Raw genomic sequence first — 15,695 nt, forward strand, 5'->3', positions numbered from 1 at the left:
CTTGGAAAAAGGTTTGGGACCTTAACTTAGAACCTTAATGGAAATATTAGTATGCAAACAAAAGACTATCGATTTGTTTGCATGTTTTTTTTTTTACTGTGAATTGTAGAATCAACATAGAAATTGCTTGGTATAAAATGTGAAGTAAAAACTCCGGTATCACCCCTCACTACTACTTCAAAGGTCAACTACTACTACAGGTCAAAGAAAACAAGGCCCACTGACATTATTCACTAACTTACAGAGATGTAGAAAGGCTTAACATTCTGCAAAACGATGGTCATATCATGAAAAACTTAACTGAAGTGATGCAAATAACTCAAGTATCAAGTATAAAGCAGTCGTTCTGGTTCTCCATTACAGAAGCCCTCTGCAATGTTAAGAAGTACAGACCAATTTAAATGAACAAAGCCATAAACATTCATACACAACAAACTTTTAATTAAACTGAAGACGACCATTGTGTGGAGCTGTATCTGTACCTATAATGGGCCATGCACTCCAAAAGCTAATTAAACTAATTCACTTTCTGACACTTCGAGGTACGCAATATGTTCCTGGTTGTTAGTATATAGAGTACAATTTGGTTCAATAGACACAAAACTCAAGAGCAGCGAAGATTTATAACTGCAGGCTTTTCGGATGCGTATTGCAATTTCTATCCTGAAGAGTGCAGCCATAAACAGCATTAGTGATTCAGAATGCAAAGCGGAGGGACCGTTTTTGAGCTTTTCTACTCCGGCGTTGAGCGGCACAAAGCCAGCAAATGATAAAATTAATGTGACACTCAAGAAAGAGAGGGCTGGTGCAGGTCAACAAGCAAATGCGATAAATTAAACTACATCGCTTGCAAAATCCGTGCTAAAAGCAACGTCTGAATAGTGCGGCAGGCTCTGCAAATGCATTTATGAACAGAATTATATCCCAAACCTCTTGGGGAAAGGTTGAGGACAGATACTGCCGGCTGAATGCATACATCAGCACACCGATTAGTTGCCACGGGGAGATAATTTGTGAAAATGAGCTGTAATGGAATACGTGAACACAAAATGATGACCGCAAGAAAGGCTGAAATTACCTCAGAGGTTTACATGGCGCAGTAACATACGCCTTTTATTCTCACGCTCCAACGTGTGCGGCAAAAGAGGAAGGCTAAGAAAACAGGAGCAAAGGCCACGGTCGGCAAAGCAGGTGCACTGAGCTGAATCCACGGTGAGTCACAGCATCCGCAGAGGTTTGGACAGGCACATGGGGACATCAGGTGGTGGGATGGGATTGTTAGACTTTTTTGAATCCTCCAAACACGGTGTATTGATCACATGCAAAGTCATTCCAGGGCACTGATTGGAAGAAAGCGGCCATCGACTGCAAGACACCTCAACCACATAAGGATGTTTATAAAAATGCATAATGACAATTAATGTGAGAAGAGATGACTCCAAACTATGGGGGTCTCCAGATGATAATGTGGGGGAAATAACATGTGTGCAAAAGCCTTATTCAAGACTTGACACCCTTCAAATGCGGTGATAAATGTAGTTTGACGGCCTCTTAAATGTATCTGGCTGTCATCCTGAGAATAAAATAAAACATATAGAAATAATGATACTTTATGATATTTGTAGGTTGCCCATTTTTTTCTGTTTTGTGTTTATGGGTCACGAATGTCCATAAATGTTATTATGAGGGTTGCGATGTGTAATAGGGCACCACACCTCTAGAACATGACCAGCTTTCTGAAACGATATTGCAAAGTTAATGTGACATGAAGAGATCATTCCCAGCAGTAATATAGAGGGATATGCACTTCTGTGGGTGGTGTAACAGCCCTTAAACATGAGTCCTTAGGCTTACACCAAATATTTTTATAGACACCGTTTCGCACATTTCTGCTGGGTTGCTAACATTTCTTCTGATTATCAATATTGGGATTTTTTTTTTTTGTCAACATCACCCACCCCTAATTGTGACTAGTTTAAGTATGATAAAAATCAGATCGCTCTTCGTGAGGGCGAATCTCAAACTAAGCCGTCTGCATTTCTGGGTTTGTGAGCGGGGTCCAAGATATGGGTGATATTTTATAACTATTATCTTATGGGTGTTGCACAACACTTATTATGATCAAATACCCTTAGGCTAGACTAAGAAAAGGGAAAAATAGCATGATATGGGACCATTAAAGATGCAGGATCTAACTTTTCATGCAGAGGCTCTGTCTTCATGGAATGAATGCTTTGCCAACAATGTTCTGTCTGTCACAGTGGAGAGATGAGGCCAAGTTACAGGTCAGATCTCTGGAGAGGCCGCTCACAGTATGTTGTATGTTTCTTTTTTTTTGAGCAACAAAAATCCTCATAATTGATTAAACGCAAGATAGATACATTTCATTCCATATTGTGGAAAATGTAACACAAATCTAAAACTGCAAAGAAAATGAGTCATACTGTATGTCCACTGCAGCAGCCTTGAACATTCAAGAAAGCAGGTTATTTTTTTAATTCATTTTCAGTCCTAACCTCAGACAGTCACGGCCCTCCCTCTACATGACCTCTGACCCCTCAGCCCTCGTCCCATCAGACAGGGCCCAGTTCTTTCCCTCCCATTAGTCCCAGATGTCCTCACATGAATACAATATTATATACGTGTGTGTTGATGGGGTCATTACGCCTGCCCCCTTCTGACGGTTTTGGGTTAAACAATGTTATTATTATATGTCCTTTTTCCATGCAACTTGAGTGTGCCTCCAGTGACACCCTTAGCTGCAATAAATCAGATGACAGTGCGGTGTAAATCATGAGAGGCTCGTGTGAGCGGCGGCAGAGATACACGTGGGTAACGCTACATGACATTAAAGGGGGAAAATACAGCCCTTTATCAGCCATTAAAATCAAACCCATCAACAATCATTTATAGAAATTTGACTGTAAATTTGACATTTTATATGTGACAATTCAGTTTACTACAGTCAAGTATCCGAGCACGATCAAATTTCAAATATTGAATTGTAACAATTTGCATAAGAATCAACACAATTTTACTTATTATCAAAAAGCAGTGACGTCCTTTCTTTAATCATCATATCACCAGTTTTATCAAATCAAACTTTCAATATGTTAAGAGTCAGATTAAAAAAGGTCTTTACATGTAGGTTTTATTTATGTATATTTACCTTTATTTACCTAGGTGATAACCCTTTACCTTTTGTGATTGCAGATTGAATTGGAATGACTTTATTTTGCATTTGTATTTAGTTTTGTTTTTACTACTATATTGTCACCTAAATATTCACAATGATGAATCATTTAAATAATCTTGACAACCCCAATAAAGCTAAATCATAAGATCGAGTATCCCACAGTCATTCTATCCAAAAACTGAGGAGAGACACTTTATTCTTGATAACATGAATCCACTCGTCTGCCCTCTTCTAAGACATTGATTTAAAACACACTACTTTGTTTGTGAATTTGGCGTCTTTTACAAAGTGGGCTGCTGATTTCACCGCCTTATAGAACTAAAAGCAAATCAAGCCAGGCGTCTATTGTTAGCAGCAAATTGAATCTCTAATGCAGAAAACAAGCCTGTTAAGTGTGTTGATGAGCCCCTGACTGAGTATTATTTAAGTCTTAATACAGACACAGAGACAATTTCATCCCTCTAGAGCAAATGGAATAAATAATATCAATAATATCAAAAATATCTCTTTATGCAGCTGTGATGGCTCATTCTGAGTGTTAGTGATTGTGTTGACACCCCCTGCTGGGCCAAAAACCACACTGCGCCACTGTGAGCAAAGCTTCCTACCACTATTCTTAATGTGCACTCTCATTGCCAATCCAATAACGCTCCAATAACACAGAGTTAATGAAAGGCTAAGATTGTGCTGAAATCATAATAGACTGGAACACAGAAGCAACAGAGGAGGTAGAAAAACTGTGTGCTCACCAGTGGTCACTTTATGAGTCAGGCCGGTTGTACATGAAAACATCTAGAAAGCAAATGAATGTATTTTGTGTATTTGTGTATAGAGAGTTTCAAATAGAGACCATTTTCAGTGAGAAAATTACAGGAGAAGAGACATTCAAAACTGGTTCCCGATATCGCAGAAACAAAAGTGCATCAAGGGTCAGAGAAGATCATTGAGAAAAACAAAAGTTACATCTATATAACGCTTTCCAATCTATAGCTCTTTACATCAAGGAACAACACTCAGACATTCATAAACTGGATCCGAGCGCTCAACCAAAGATGTTTATGTCGAGGGCGAGATTCGACTGGATTCAAACAGCCGACTTTGGGATCAGAAGACGAGCAGTCTGACTCTGACCAACTGAGCTACTGCTGCCCTCTACTTAATGTAGCAGCGTATAATAACATGCTTCGGGGTGGTCTCATCTACTGGGACATATATTGTATTTATTTTATATTCAGTGTGTGCCAATTCTTCGAGTGAAATGTCTTGTTGATGCCAAAGGAACTGAAAAAGTCCACATTTATTCATCTATATTAACACTAGCACAGTGTCGTATGTCTGGCTGAGCTCAGACGTCAAACTGGACAGTCCAAAGTTTGTAGTTTTCTTTAGACTTTAATATTATAATATATTCTACAACACTTTGGGGCAGAGATGACTGTTTTGTAAATGTGCTTTATGAATAAACCGGACCTTGACCAAGACTTGTTTTGTCTGTTCGGGTTGAAAAGCAACAGTGACTCCAGACACCAAGACCTAAACCATTAGTTAATTTACATGAGGTGTAATGTATGTAATCAAATGGCCGGTGCGTGCAGACAGTAAATGTATACGTCTTTCTGTGAGTCTGTGAACACTCCAGAGAGTCGGTCTAGACAGCTGTATCCCCGCCAGCTTTCTGTCTCGCTAAAGAAGACTGAGAAATATACTGTGTGCAGCTGCCGAAGACACAACCGACCCACCGCTCTGCCACGGTGCACCCAGAGCAAAACAATACAACTAAGCCCCGGCTATGAGGAGGAAAAAAAGACCGGGATTGGGATCAATAGAGAATTGCAATTAGCTCACATTGGTAGGAGCAGGGCCAGATTAGACACAGGATGTCGATTCCATTTCCTGCACTATCGGGCCTCAAACTTGGTCGGCTCACTGTGTAATTGAGGCAACAAACACAGAACGGATAGAGACGCTCAAGTGTGAAGGTAACGGTAAATATAAGCACTAATGACACAAACGACAAGGCATTTGGAAGAGCAATTAAAACGCAAAGATGGGGAAAAACTCTGCAAGATTCGTCATACTGATGAAAGCATTTGATTAGATGGAAGATATTGATGGAAATAGTACAGGGCAGTGGAAAAGACTGGATGTATCACGCACAAGGCACTGATCCTTTCTAACAATCGGTTTCTGCCCATTTAAGTCTCGCCGGACGGTCAGCACAAGATATCTGGACATCGGAACAGCTTTTTGGGCCACATCGGTTATTAATCTAACAGGAGAAAGCTCAAAATCCCCTAAAACTGATGCCAGACTGATTATTTGGGCAGTTAACGTGTGATTTCCTTGAAGTTAACAATATTCTAACATAACAACTAGAACCAATATCGCAACTAGAACCGATATGGCAACAAACAATGTAATAATTAAGTTCCTGGATATGAATTCAAACTCAAAAAAACACTTTAAAAGTATCTGTATCTAAAAATGCTAAAAATGACGTGTCCAGGTTGGTTTTAACTTGATGGAAAAAGCAAACGTAATTCATTCAATAGGTCATTTAAAACTATCATTGCAGATTTTAGACCCCGTTGCCAAGGTACTTATCATTTTCTTTTAAATACTGACAATATACTTCATGCCTGTATTGTACTGTGTGATAAACAAATCATTTTCACTCATAAAGAAGTGCAGCTAACCTCTTGGGTATGTTCCTAAACACATCATTAATTAAATAATCCACGTTGAGTGTGTTTTTATCTCTCGCTAAATCTTTCACGCGGCACGGCATCGCGTCGAGTATGGAGCCTTTTTGTTTCTACTTTACATTCTTCTCATCGTGCCCGAGGAGTTGTATTTTTGACAATAGTTGCATCTCACTCCACTAAAACATCAGCGTTCCCCTCCCGCGTCACAACAGCATTTCTGGCAACTGGCTACAGCGACTATGCGCTTTTCTCTCCCCATTTACTTGCAGCCTTCCCACAAAGCCGTTGCTCTCGTGTGAAAAACAGCACCTCCCGCTTGGCTCTTTCAGCGGCTCTACAGCAGTGTGGCTTCTATTAAGTTGTGACAGGAGTACAAGAGCTTTCGTGCATATCCAGTGAATAGTCTTACCTTTCCGTATGGCGCGGCCTTGGACCACATCCTTGGGAACCGCCACGGAATAGAAGCTTTGAGAGAAGCCAGGGAGACAGGGACCGTGGGCTGCGTGCTCCCCATTATTCCTCTGTGAGAAAGAAAGAATACATTGTAAAGGCATCGATAAACGAGAATTCGATTGATTTTCTGCTTGGCGCTCAGTGGTGGTTAAAATAGCCTTGTAAAGTGGTGCGTATAGAGTACGTGTATAAACTAGAGAGATGGCATGCAAAATTATTCAACAATGTTACATATGCACAAGGAAACAAGCAGTTACAATAGCAACAGTAGTAATCGGCTATTATCCCATTTCTCACATTTTGGAAATGCCATGTTACATCTGATGTTTATAATCTGGTTTCTTTCTGATTGTTCACATCTGGGCAAGTTTTGGCAAGGAAAAAGGGCAAACTTATATGATAAAAATAACAATTATATATACAATTCTAAAGGTTGAGTGTGTCGTTTTGAACTGCATTACACTTTGTCTTCCAAATGCAAAAGTAACACTAAAAAATCCATTGTTTAACTGACACTCATATCAGATTTCTCTTGTGCATGTAAATAAACCAAAAAATCAGATCTAATTATTGGGTTATCTGATTATTCTAGTCCCCAACATTGAATTGTGTGATGAGATACAAAAAGAGGTGATTCATTTAAATGACCTAAGAAGCCACAGCACAACTGCCTGTGTGTGTCATCTAATGCTGCTTCTATTCCGGGTTCATTTGCAAATCGCATTGACATCTCAGTCGAGTCAGTCAATTCTCTCAAAAGTTTGAACCTGAATGGGCAGAGCATTTACCCCAGAACTACACCATGTCCATTCAATATTCACATGTTTGAGTCCAGCTCCACCACTACAGACAAGAGCAGTGCTGTGCCATAAGCGTACAGTGCAATAATCAAACGCATGTCTGGCACTGTATAGAGAACTGTACAGCGATATTCAATACATTTGCACATAAAATGCAAACTATCTTAAAAAAAAAAAGAAGAAAAAAAAGAAGAAGAAGAAACATTTTACAGACGCTCCACTGTTCTTGTATTACTGTGCATTCTTCTCTTCTCTTGTGGTCTACAGTCTACGGTAAAGCCCTGAGAAGACACGCAATGGCTCTGTAATAAGTCCTAATTGCTGCTAAACCGTATCATTTAAACTTCCTGAGAGCCATTATCCGGGGAATAACTTGGTAGCCACATGGTCTTCTCCAGGCACTGCTGCTTCTCCTCCTGCTCAGGCTGATCTGAGCTCGCATCCTCCTCCAGCAGCAGCAGCAGCAGCAGCAGCAGCAGCAGCAGCAGCAGCAGCAGCAGCAGCAGCAGCAGCAGCAGCAGCAGCAGCAGCAGCAGCAGCAGCAGCCGCCGCCGCCGCCGCCGCCGCATCCTCTTCCTCCGGTGACCGCGCGCGCAGACACGGGGCTGGTGATGGAGACGGGCCATAGCTCCCAGAACAAACACGCGCACGGAATTGTCCCGTTCCCACTTAAGTTTACACATTTGGATTCTTTAACTGACTGAGAAAACGCCAACGGATGATTGCGGCTCGTGATGACAGAACTTCACAATGAATTGGGCGATCGCGCGTGAAAAGCCGCGTCAGTAAAAATGTGTGGCAAAGAGTGAGATGATGCTGATGTGGGGGGATTCTCTGTGAATAAACTTAAACATGTGCCTGTTGTAGCGTTTTAATTTGCTTTTTAATGTGCAAGACGCAATAAAACAGAGCAGAATCTAGTTTCAGTGATTAACTCTGTATTTGATCAACTTGAATGTGTTTTTTGGGGGGACTCAGGAGCCCGTTTGACGCTGGGATTGGACTCGAGGCTCTTGAGGCTGTTGCGTGCGGCTCAGAGGACGCTACGCTTCCCCCAGAAAATTGTGCCCAACGATGCGCTTAGTTTGAAAAAGACTCACCCAGAACGAGTTGAAAAGCAGAGCCGCGGCGAGGACCACAGCGAAGTCAGTCGGTCTCATCATCGTGTCGAGCGGAGCGAGCCCGGGCTGCAGCCGGGGCGAGGAGACGGAGCGGAAGAGCCGGCGATTCCTCTGCACTCCACACAAAAAAAACACAACTGGGGTAGTCCGACCACGATGGGCGCGCGGGCCGCTGCGTCGCTCCTGGTTTGCTGGCGCGAGTGTGGTGCAGCCGCAGGAATGAGTTGAGTTTCCGCCGCGGTGTCATGTGCAGGTGAGCGCTCCTCTCCACAGCTCCGAGGCGCAGTGAGCGTCACCGTGTCCGACCCCTCCTACGACAAGAGAGAGCCCACCGACCGGCGAGAGACGCTCCTTCCGCACGCGCGTTTAAAGCGACACCGGGGTGCGCGCGCTCCCTCTCCGGACACGTAGAGCCGGATGATCCCCCCAGTCAGAGACCTCCCAGAATAACGCGCAACTTTGGCCAACAGCCCCAAATGTCCAATCATGCGATCTGTGCGTAAAAGGCTTTGTTCCGCCTGGTGCCAACTCCAGAGCAGCAAATCGGGACAAGTCGCCTCTGGTGACGGCCACAGGTGCCGTAAACACTGACGCAGAGGGTTAGATGCGTCAATGTAAGGGAACCTATTATAAAAATCACTTTTATGAGTATTATTATTATTATATGGTATTATTATTTTACGATTATCTTACGATAATCTGGCATGCACATAGAGTTAAAAAAAATGGCAGTACTTTTTCAACAAAATAAACACATATAAATGAAAATAAGGTGCATTTCCACTTAAAAGAGACGGGGCTTCTCAAGTTAATGGACCTATTTCTATTACACCGTTTTGGGTTAATGAATGAACACAAACAATGAACAAAACATACTTTGTATGTTATAATTTAATACTAACTACACTCATATAAGCATAATATTATATCATATATATATATATATATATATATGATATAATATTCTTTATTAGTCCTATTGACTCCCGAGGGTCAGAACAGATCATTTTCAGATTAATCCTAGTTAAAGCAAACGTGAATATATTTGAGAGGAACAGTACTGTCAATAGGCTTTAGTAGTGTTTCTCAAATTGCGGTACGTGTACCTCTGGGGGTACGCAAGCTTCCTCTGGTGGTACACAGACTTCTCTTCAGTTTTAGTGTTTACTTCATTAAGTGCACTTTATTGGTCTTGAGTATTGGCTTAGTTCAGATCATTAAGACCCGGTTTAGCTCTAATTTAGACCTGGAATCGTCCTGTTATTGACCTGATTAGAAGTATTTTCTTTGGTGTAAATCGTTTGAGAACCACTGGGCTATAGCATTGTCAGTTGCTTAATGAAGGCTGAATAAAGGTGTATAACAGTGATTTAAAGTTGTCCTCGCCGAGTGGGGCGTTAAGCCTTTTGTCACTCAGGATTAGAAAATAGAAAAAAATCTAGAAACCCCTGAGGAGATCCATTGCTCCCTTGTCGCGGGTAAGTGCTTTTAATTGTCGATACAGTATGTTTACTGGAATGTCTTAATGGAAAAGGAGAAATGCCCCAATAATCAAGAGGATGTGTCTCTTGTGAGGTAAGTCCGGGTATCGCACGTGGAAACACGGAGAAAGAAATAATTGATTTAATAACAATGTTTCTCTCCATGGCACAGTAAAACGATGTTTACTCTGCATGTAATATTCATTTGGCAGCCGCTTTTGCACACAAATTCAAAAATAACATATTTATATCTAAAATTGGCCAAAGTGAAACAGGTTGAGATTTTCTTATGCAAAAAATCTGACAGTTCTGAGCTGGGAGTAATGAGAGCCCTTATTTCCTCCAAACAGGCTGGATGTGCCTCAGCTCTCGCAGAGGCCTCGGCAGACTGCACCATGTACAGCTAGTTGATTATGTCCACTTGCATTATTGTAGTCAAAACACTGGGATAAAGTCAGGCCAAGGGAGGAATAAACCGTAATGGCAGTAACAGAAAGTGGTGGAGACAGGCCTGTGTTGCTCCGAGTCGTCCGTCAGCAGATTCTGAGGGGCACAGTCATCGCATTCGGCCGATAATGATGCGTTCGTTAGTCATCGGGAGTCCAGGCATGTCCCGAGTACACTAAAGCTGCTGGACGTCTACTGAATGTCTTCTCCTCCTGCCCGTGTTTGTGAAGGCCGCTGTCTGTCGTTAGGATGATTTGAACACAGTTTGGGATATTCTGCGTTTCAACCTAAATTTGAGGGACTAAAGTGAAAACATGAACTGGACGTCTCTGTCGGAGTGTCCACCCATGTCCCTCACCCTTATTTCACTACAGTTCTGCACATACAACTCTACACAGTTCACTCATTCACAGAGCGATTCAGACACTCACTAAGTTCTCTGCACTGTTGGTCACGTGACTCTGGCGCTTGGGTGAAAAATAGTCAGCCAAACTTTGATAAAAATAGATTTTTGAAATATTGATCGAAGCCCGTCTGACAGGAACGTATTTATGGACTAATATTAATCATATAAGGTTCATGTTAAATATCCAAACTGAGCTTTATTCACCGATATGAGAAACTGTCGATCTTTTAACAGCTAAGTGGCTAATGTCAGCAACTTTACAGCTAGAAAGTTTGAAATTCTTGGGTTTTCTTGTAGCCAGTAGCTAACAGGATATAAAGTCAGGGTTTAAGTTGAGTGGAACTAAAGCAACCATAATTACAGTAGTTACGGTAGTTCTATATATGTCTTTTTTTCTAATTAAACATTGCATCATTGTTCCTTTTTTACAGCTAAGATCACAAACTTCAAGTGCACAGTGTAACTTTTCTGGTGCACGGTCCACCACTTCTCCATCATGATGTTATTGCTTCATGTTTTGTAATGTTCCACAGTATGGTATCTATCTCCATGGAGACAAGCAGTTCCATGAGATCTCAATGGAGACCTAGCAGAAAAGTTTCACAGTGCTTCTTTAAGAGTCACATTATTTACTGTATATCATGTGTAACAAAGGCAAGGCAGGAATGCTTTACAGAACAAGAAAAGATGCAAGAATCAATCAATACCTTAAGTAATCAATCAAGAGTGCAAATCCCTTCAGTTCATTTGCCAATGTACACATTTACGTATGCGAGTTATAAACATGAATAGGATTTGTATTTCAGAAGTCGTCATATTCTTTTGTGATTTCCTTTAGAAACACAGAGGGGGGGAAACTTGTTCATGTTGTTATTACCATATACTTCCTGTTCTGAAAATACATTGAATGTTCCTCTGGAAAAATTGCGTCTTATTATGGAGTCAGATATGATCCAATCCATTTCTGTAGGATTATGTGACCAACTGAGTTTCCTGCGCCTGGCCTCATATATCCGCTGGTATTACCCGGGTCGACATGGGAGACGAGCCGCTCAAAGGGCGACGACAGATTCAAAGACCTGCCGACATCTCTGGAACAATGGTCCACGTTGGAATCAGGGAATTTTCTTGGCTTTGAGAAACACAGAATGGCATTGTTTGATTTGCCATCTTTGATAGAGACACCGTGGGGAAAAGTACAGTTGGAGGGATCTAGCGGAGAAGTATTGAGGACGCTGAAGACTGTACGGGGCTGAATTCTGAGAAATCACATGGCAACACAAAAAAACAGGGCATTTGCAAATTGTGCACAGCGCCGTTTCAACAGTGATTTGTGTGTTTTTTTAGTTGTTTTCAGCAGGAAATGACAATCTTTTATTTGTTCCATGTAGAAATAAAAACCCATTTCAACCAGATGGGACTAAACGGTCAAATGGGTGGTGCAATGTGATTGGATGGTTAACTCTGGCTCTTCCGTGCTGTGATGAAGGCTGGATTTGTTTAGGAAAAGTTCTCCCTCCGTGTTGATGGTGGAGATGGATAGAATGAGAGTATGTGGAGGAGGATTGTTGTGCTGCTGTGGCTGTGAGTTTTGCAGCATTTGTGAACGGCTTTAAAGGAACATAAGAGAAAATGATCATGCAATACTATATTCAGGGATATTTGAGCTTTTTTGTGCCATTTTTAAGGGGCAAAATCCATAAACTAGGAATGCGGTTGGGCAACAAACAAACAAACAAACAAACAAACAAACGTGCACAACAATGGCAATAAATAAACTGTGATAAAATAAAAGGCATAAAATAAGGTGTTAGAATTAAAAATAAACTATAAATGTAAATTAAGAAAAATACAGTATGGGTAGAACAACAGTACAAAACTAGCGGTGCAAAAATAGAAACAATTGTCAAAAAGTATCTTTCTTTTTAATACCATCTGAAATATAGAAATGTTATTGCAGTAAAATGAATGGCTATTTAAAATCAGTTTTTGCAAATTCATTCAATTAAAGAATGATTAATTCAATAACTAATTTCAAGTAGTGTTGAAATTTGTTATTTAAAGTGGCAAGTTTTATTATGTGTTCATGAGTCCAACGACAAAGGTGAAGAAACTTGTAAAATGTGTAAGAATAAAGGCTTAAAGTGTAAGTTAAAGGGATTCTGAGTCCAATGGAAAATGGCGTCTGTTTTGGGCTGCGCTGTATAAGTCTCATAAGAATAAATGCAGAATGTTGAGTCCATATGTTACACTCCTGTCCTGTCACAGCAGCATTTGAGTTATTATTGTGTTTTAACTGTTCAGTGTGCTTGAATTGCCCCTCTGGATAAATAAAAAAGTATTGAACAAAAGAATACAAAGTTTTTATATTTGTCAATCGACCTGGGCATTGCATCACAGCCAAACTTCTCCTTGGTATTTGTTGACATTGTTAAAATAAATTGTTTTACATATCATTTTTACTGATTTGATTCTACTCAGCCATGTCACACAAACTCTAAATTTGGTTTATTGTGTTTGACTGTAGCTGGGGCAGGCGGGGGTTTTCTGACACTACAGTAGCAATAGTAGTGAGTCAATTATTCTGTTCAATGCAATAGATTTGGTTAAGGCCATATTGAAAGATTCTGTCCTCATTCTTTTTTAAACCAGCCACATTTATAGAGTTTATCCTGGACTGTGACTCTCCGTCCGTACTGCCCTCGCACACTGTCTGGAGCCTGCTGCTGGACTTACATTGGCCTGTGGCTGGACGGGGTTTGTTTTCTGGGACAGTTACAACTTTGTAACTGTTCTCAATGTACTTTGTTTCTCAGTTTGCAGCGGGGGTGACACAAGCTGCACTTACTTAACCTTAAGTTCTCTCGGTCCATAACCCTGGCCCTACGCCTTCTCGGTCCACCACTTTGGGAAATTGTGTTCCTGCCGTGCCCACATTCACTTACCTCATGCAGGTACCAGCTAAGCTCCATACGGATAAGCACCAAGTGATAATGTTACCATATTGTTATCTTTTACTTCGGGAAGGAATTAGGAATGTCAGAGTGTTATCAGGAAGCTTGTTCTTGGGTTGTATTAAGAATTGTACTATTATTTTTGTATTTGTTTTATTGTTGTGTTCTGTTGGGGTTTATTTTGCCTTCAACAGTCTGGGTGGAATGATTTTTGGTAAGTTGTAAATACCACTGTTTGGGGATTTGATACACATTTTTGGAAGTTTGGATAACAGACACAAAATAATGTGAAAAAGGATATACCTGTAGCAGTGTTCTATGTTCTGTGCCCTGCTCCATCCTCCTCTCTGCTTTCGTCTGTGTGAAGGTGCTTTGGGACAGGACCTGGATGGAGACAGGTAAGTTGGTACTAATACACTTCACATCATGAAGGATTTTCTAGTCCAAATGTTGAGTTAGGCCCTTTTTTCTTATACTTTATTTAATTTTTGGCACTGCAGGTGTCCTTCCTCTATTTTACGTACATTGGAAATACATTGGATCTTTGTCTTATTCTGACTTAGTTTTATAGTTGTTAACCAACAATAGGAATAATATTACAATAATTCATATTTTTTATACTTCAGGGCTGCAACATAAATGTAACTTTTATATTGTATATAACTTGCTGTCTCAAATGACCTACATTGACGCCACAAACACTATGAAGAAAATCTATAATACAAAAGGAGTTAAGATAAGATATTCCTTTATAAGATAAGATAAGATAAGATATTCCTTTATTGTCCCACATGGGGAAATTTCATTGGTGCAACGCAGGTAGATACAGAGATAGATACAGTATCTAGTAGTGTAAGATAAGATAAGATAAGATATTCCTTTATTGTCCACACATGGGGAAATTTCATTGTTGCAACGCAAGTAGATACAGAGGAAAAGGACAGATAACTTATAGGAAGTTTAAAAAAACACTCTTAATAGAAGAACTCTTATAAACAAAACTCTTATAAACAAAAAATCCTATAGACAGAACCTCTCTTTTCCTAATAAGGAATGGAGGGGAAAAATAAAGATAAAATAAAATAATATAAAAACAGGTAGCGTAAGACAAGATAATACTAATAATAATGGTAAAAAAGTTGTTCCTCTATTTCTCTGAGGTCTATCAGAATGTGGACATATGGCTGCTGCAGCATTTGTCCTGTGCTCATGCTCAAGCATCTGAGCGAGGACCTTGGGGGCTCCTCATACAAATGCACTACTTGACATAGCCAAAGCTTTCAGAACACTTGAGTTGTCTTTACTTGATTATGAGCCATTAGGTGTCACCCACATATCCTTGAGAAGAATGTGCCTTTTCATACAGTTGTTCATGCCCTTTGAACAGATGTCTTAAAGGAGCACTGTGTTCTGAAAGAGATCACTGCTGTTGGCATCATAATAATTACACCGAGGAGGAGGAGGAGAAAAATACTTACTGAAGAAACAAGACAGCTCTGGAGCTTAGTCCTCCAGTTACAGAAAGTTTCTATTACCCTGAATGTTACAGTATCCCTTTCACGCAATAAATATTTAAATAAATCCACACTCATTTCTTGTGTTTTTGACACAGAATGTCTCTTCGATTGCTTTTTTCAAAATGTTTTGCATGTATCTTATTATGAGATTGTATATTTATACTGCTAACGTATGATAGGAGTTCTTAGTGTTTTATGTTGATTCAGATTTTATTATTGGCACATAATATTGGTCTACCATGTTATCTCTTGCCAAGTCAATTCTCGATAAATCTAATCTATTTGTTTTAAGACACTTAAACCCAGCTTCATGTTTTGTCTAATGTGGAAATCCTGACTAAAATCATATCCTAATTAAACAGCACAACAAAACCATGGAAGCATTTCCTGTCTTGTTTTTAAATATTTTATCATGGCAAGAAACTGCACAGAGAATGCGTTGAGGCAATAAATGCAGCACCCGAGGGCAGCAAGATTGCTGCAATAGTCCAGGTGATCCAAAACCAGTCCATAAAATCAGCATTGTAAGCACATCTTTACTTGAGTAAGTCCTCAACCATTTGATTTATTTCTCAGATTTCTTCAAGTGGACACAGCTCTCCACCGCACATGTGC

At 40.3% G+C, this 15,695-nt stretch overlaps 1 protein-coding gene across 1 annotated transcript in view; it reads right to left on the reverse strand.

Moving 5' to 3' along the window:
• LOC140362778 (cadherin-4-like) overlaps positions 1–8,358 on the reverse strand; it is a 297,462-nt gene extending 289,104 nt beyond the window's left edge. Inside the window, exons 1-2 of the mRNA XM_072448968.1 lie at positions 8,255–8,358; positions 6,311–6,422 (exon numbers count right to left, since the gene is read on the reverse strand). Coding sequence (XP_072305069.1) covers positions 6,311–6,422; positions 8,255–8,317 — 175 coding nt within the window. The 5' untranslated portion in view covers positions 8,318–8,358. The remainder of the gene's footprint in view (positions 1–6,310; positions 6,423–8,254) is intronic.
• Between the last annotated feature and the right edge of the window lie 7,337 nt (positions 8,359–15,695).

Source organism: Eucyclogobius newberryi, unplaced genomic scaffold, assembly GCF_026437365.1.
Source record: "Eucyclogobius newberryi isolate DKJ021-1_F unplaced genomic scaffold, fEucNew1.0.hap1 SCAF_17, whole genome shotgun sequence".
Lineage (NCBI taxonomy): Eukaryota > Metazoa > Chordata > Actinopteri > Gobiiformes > Gobiidae > Eucyclogobius > Eucyclogobius newberryi.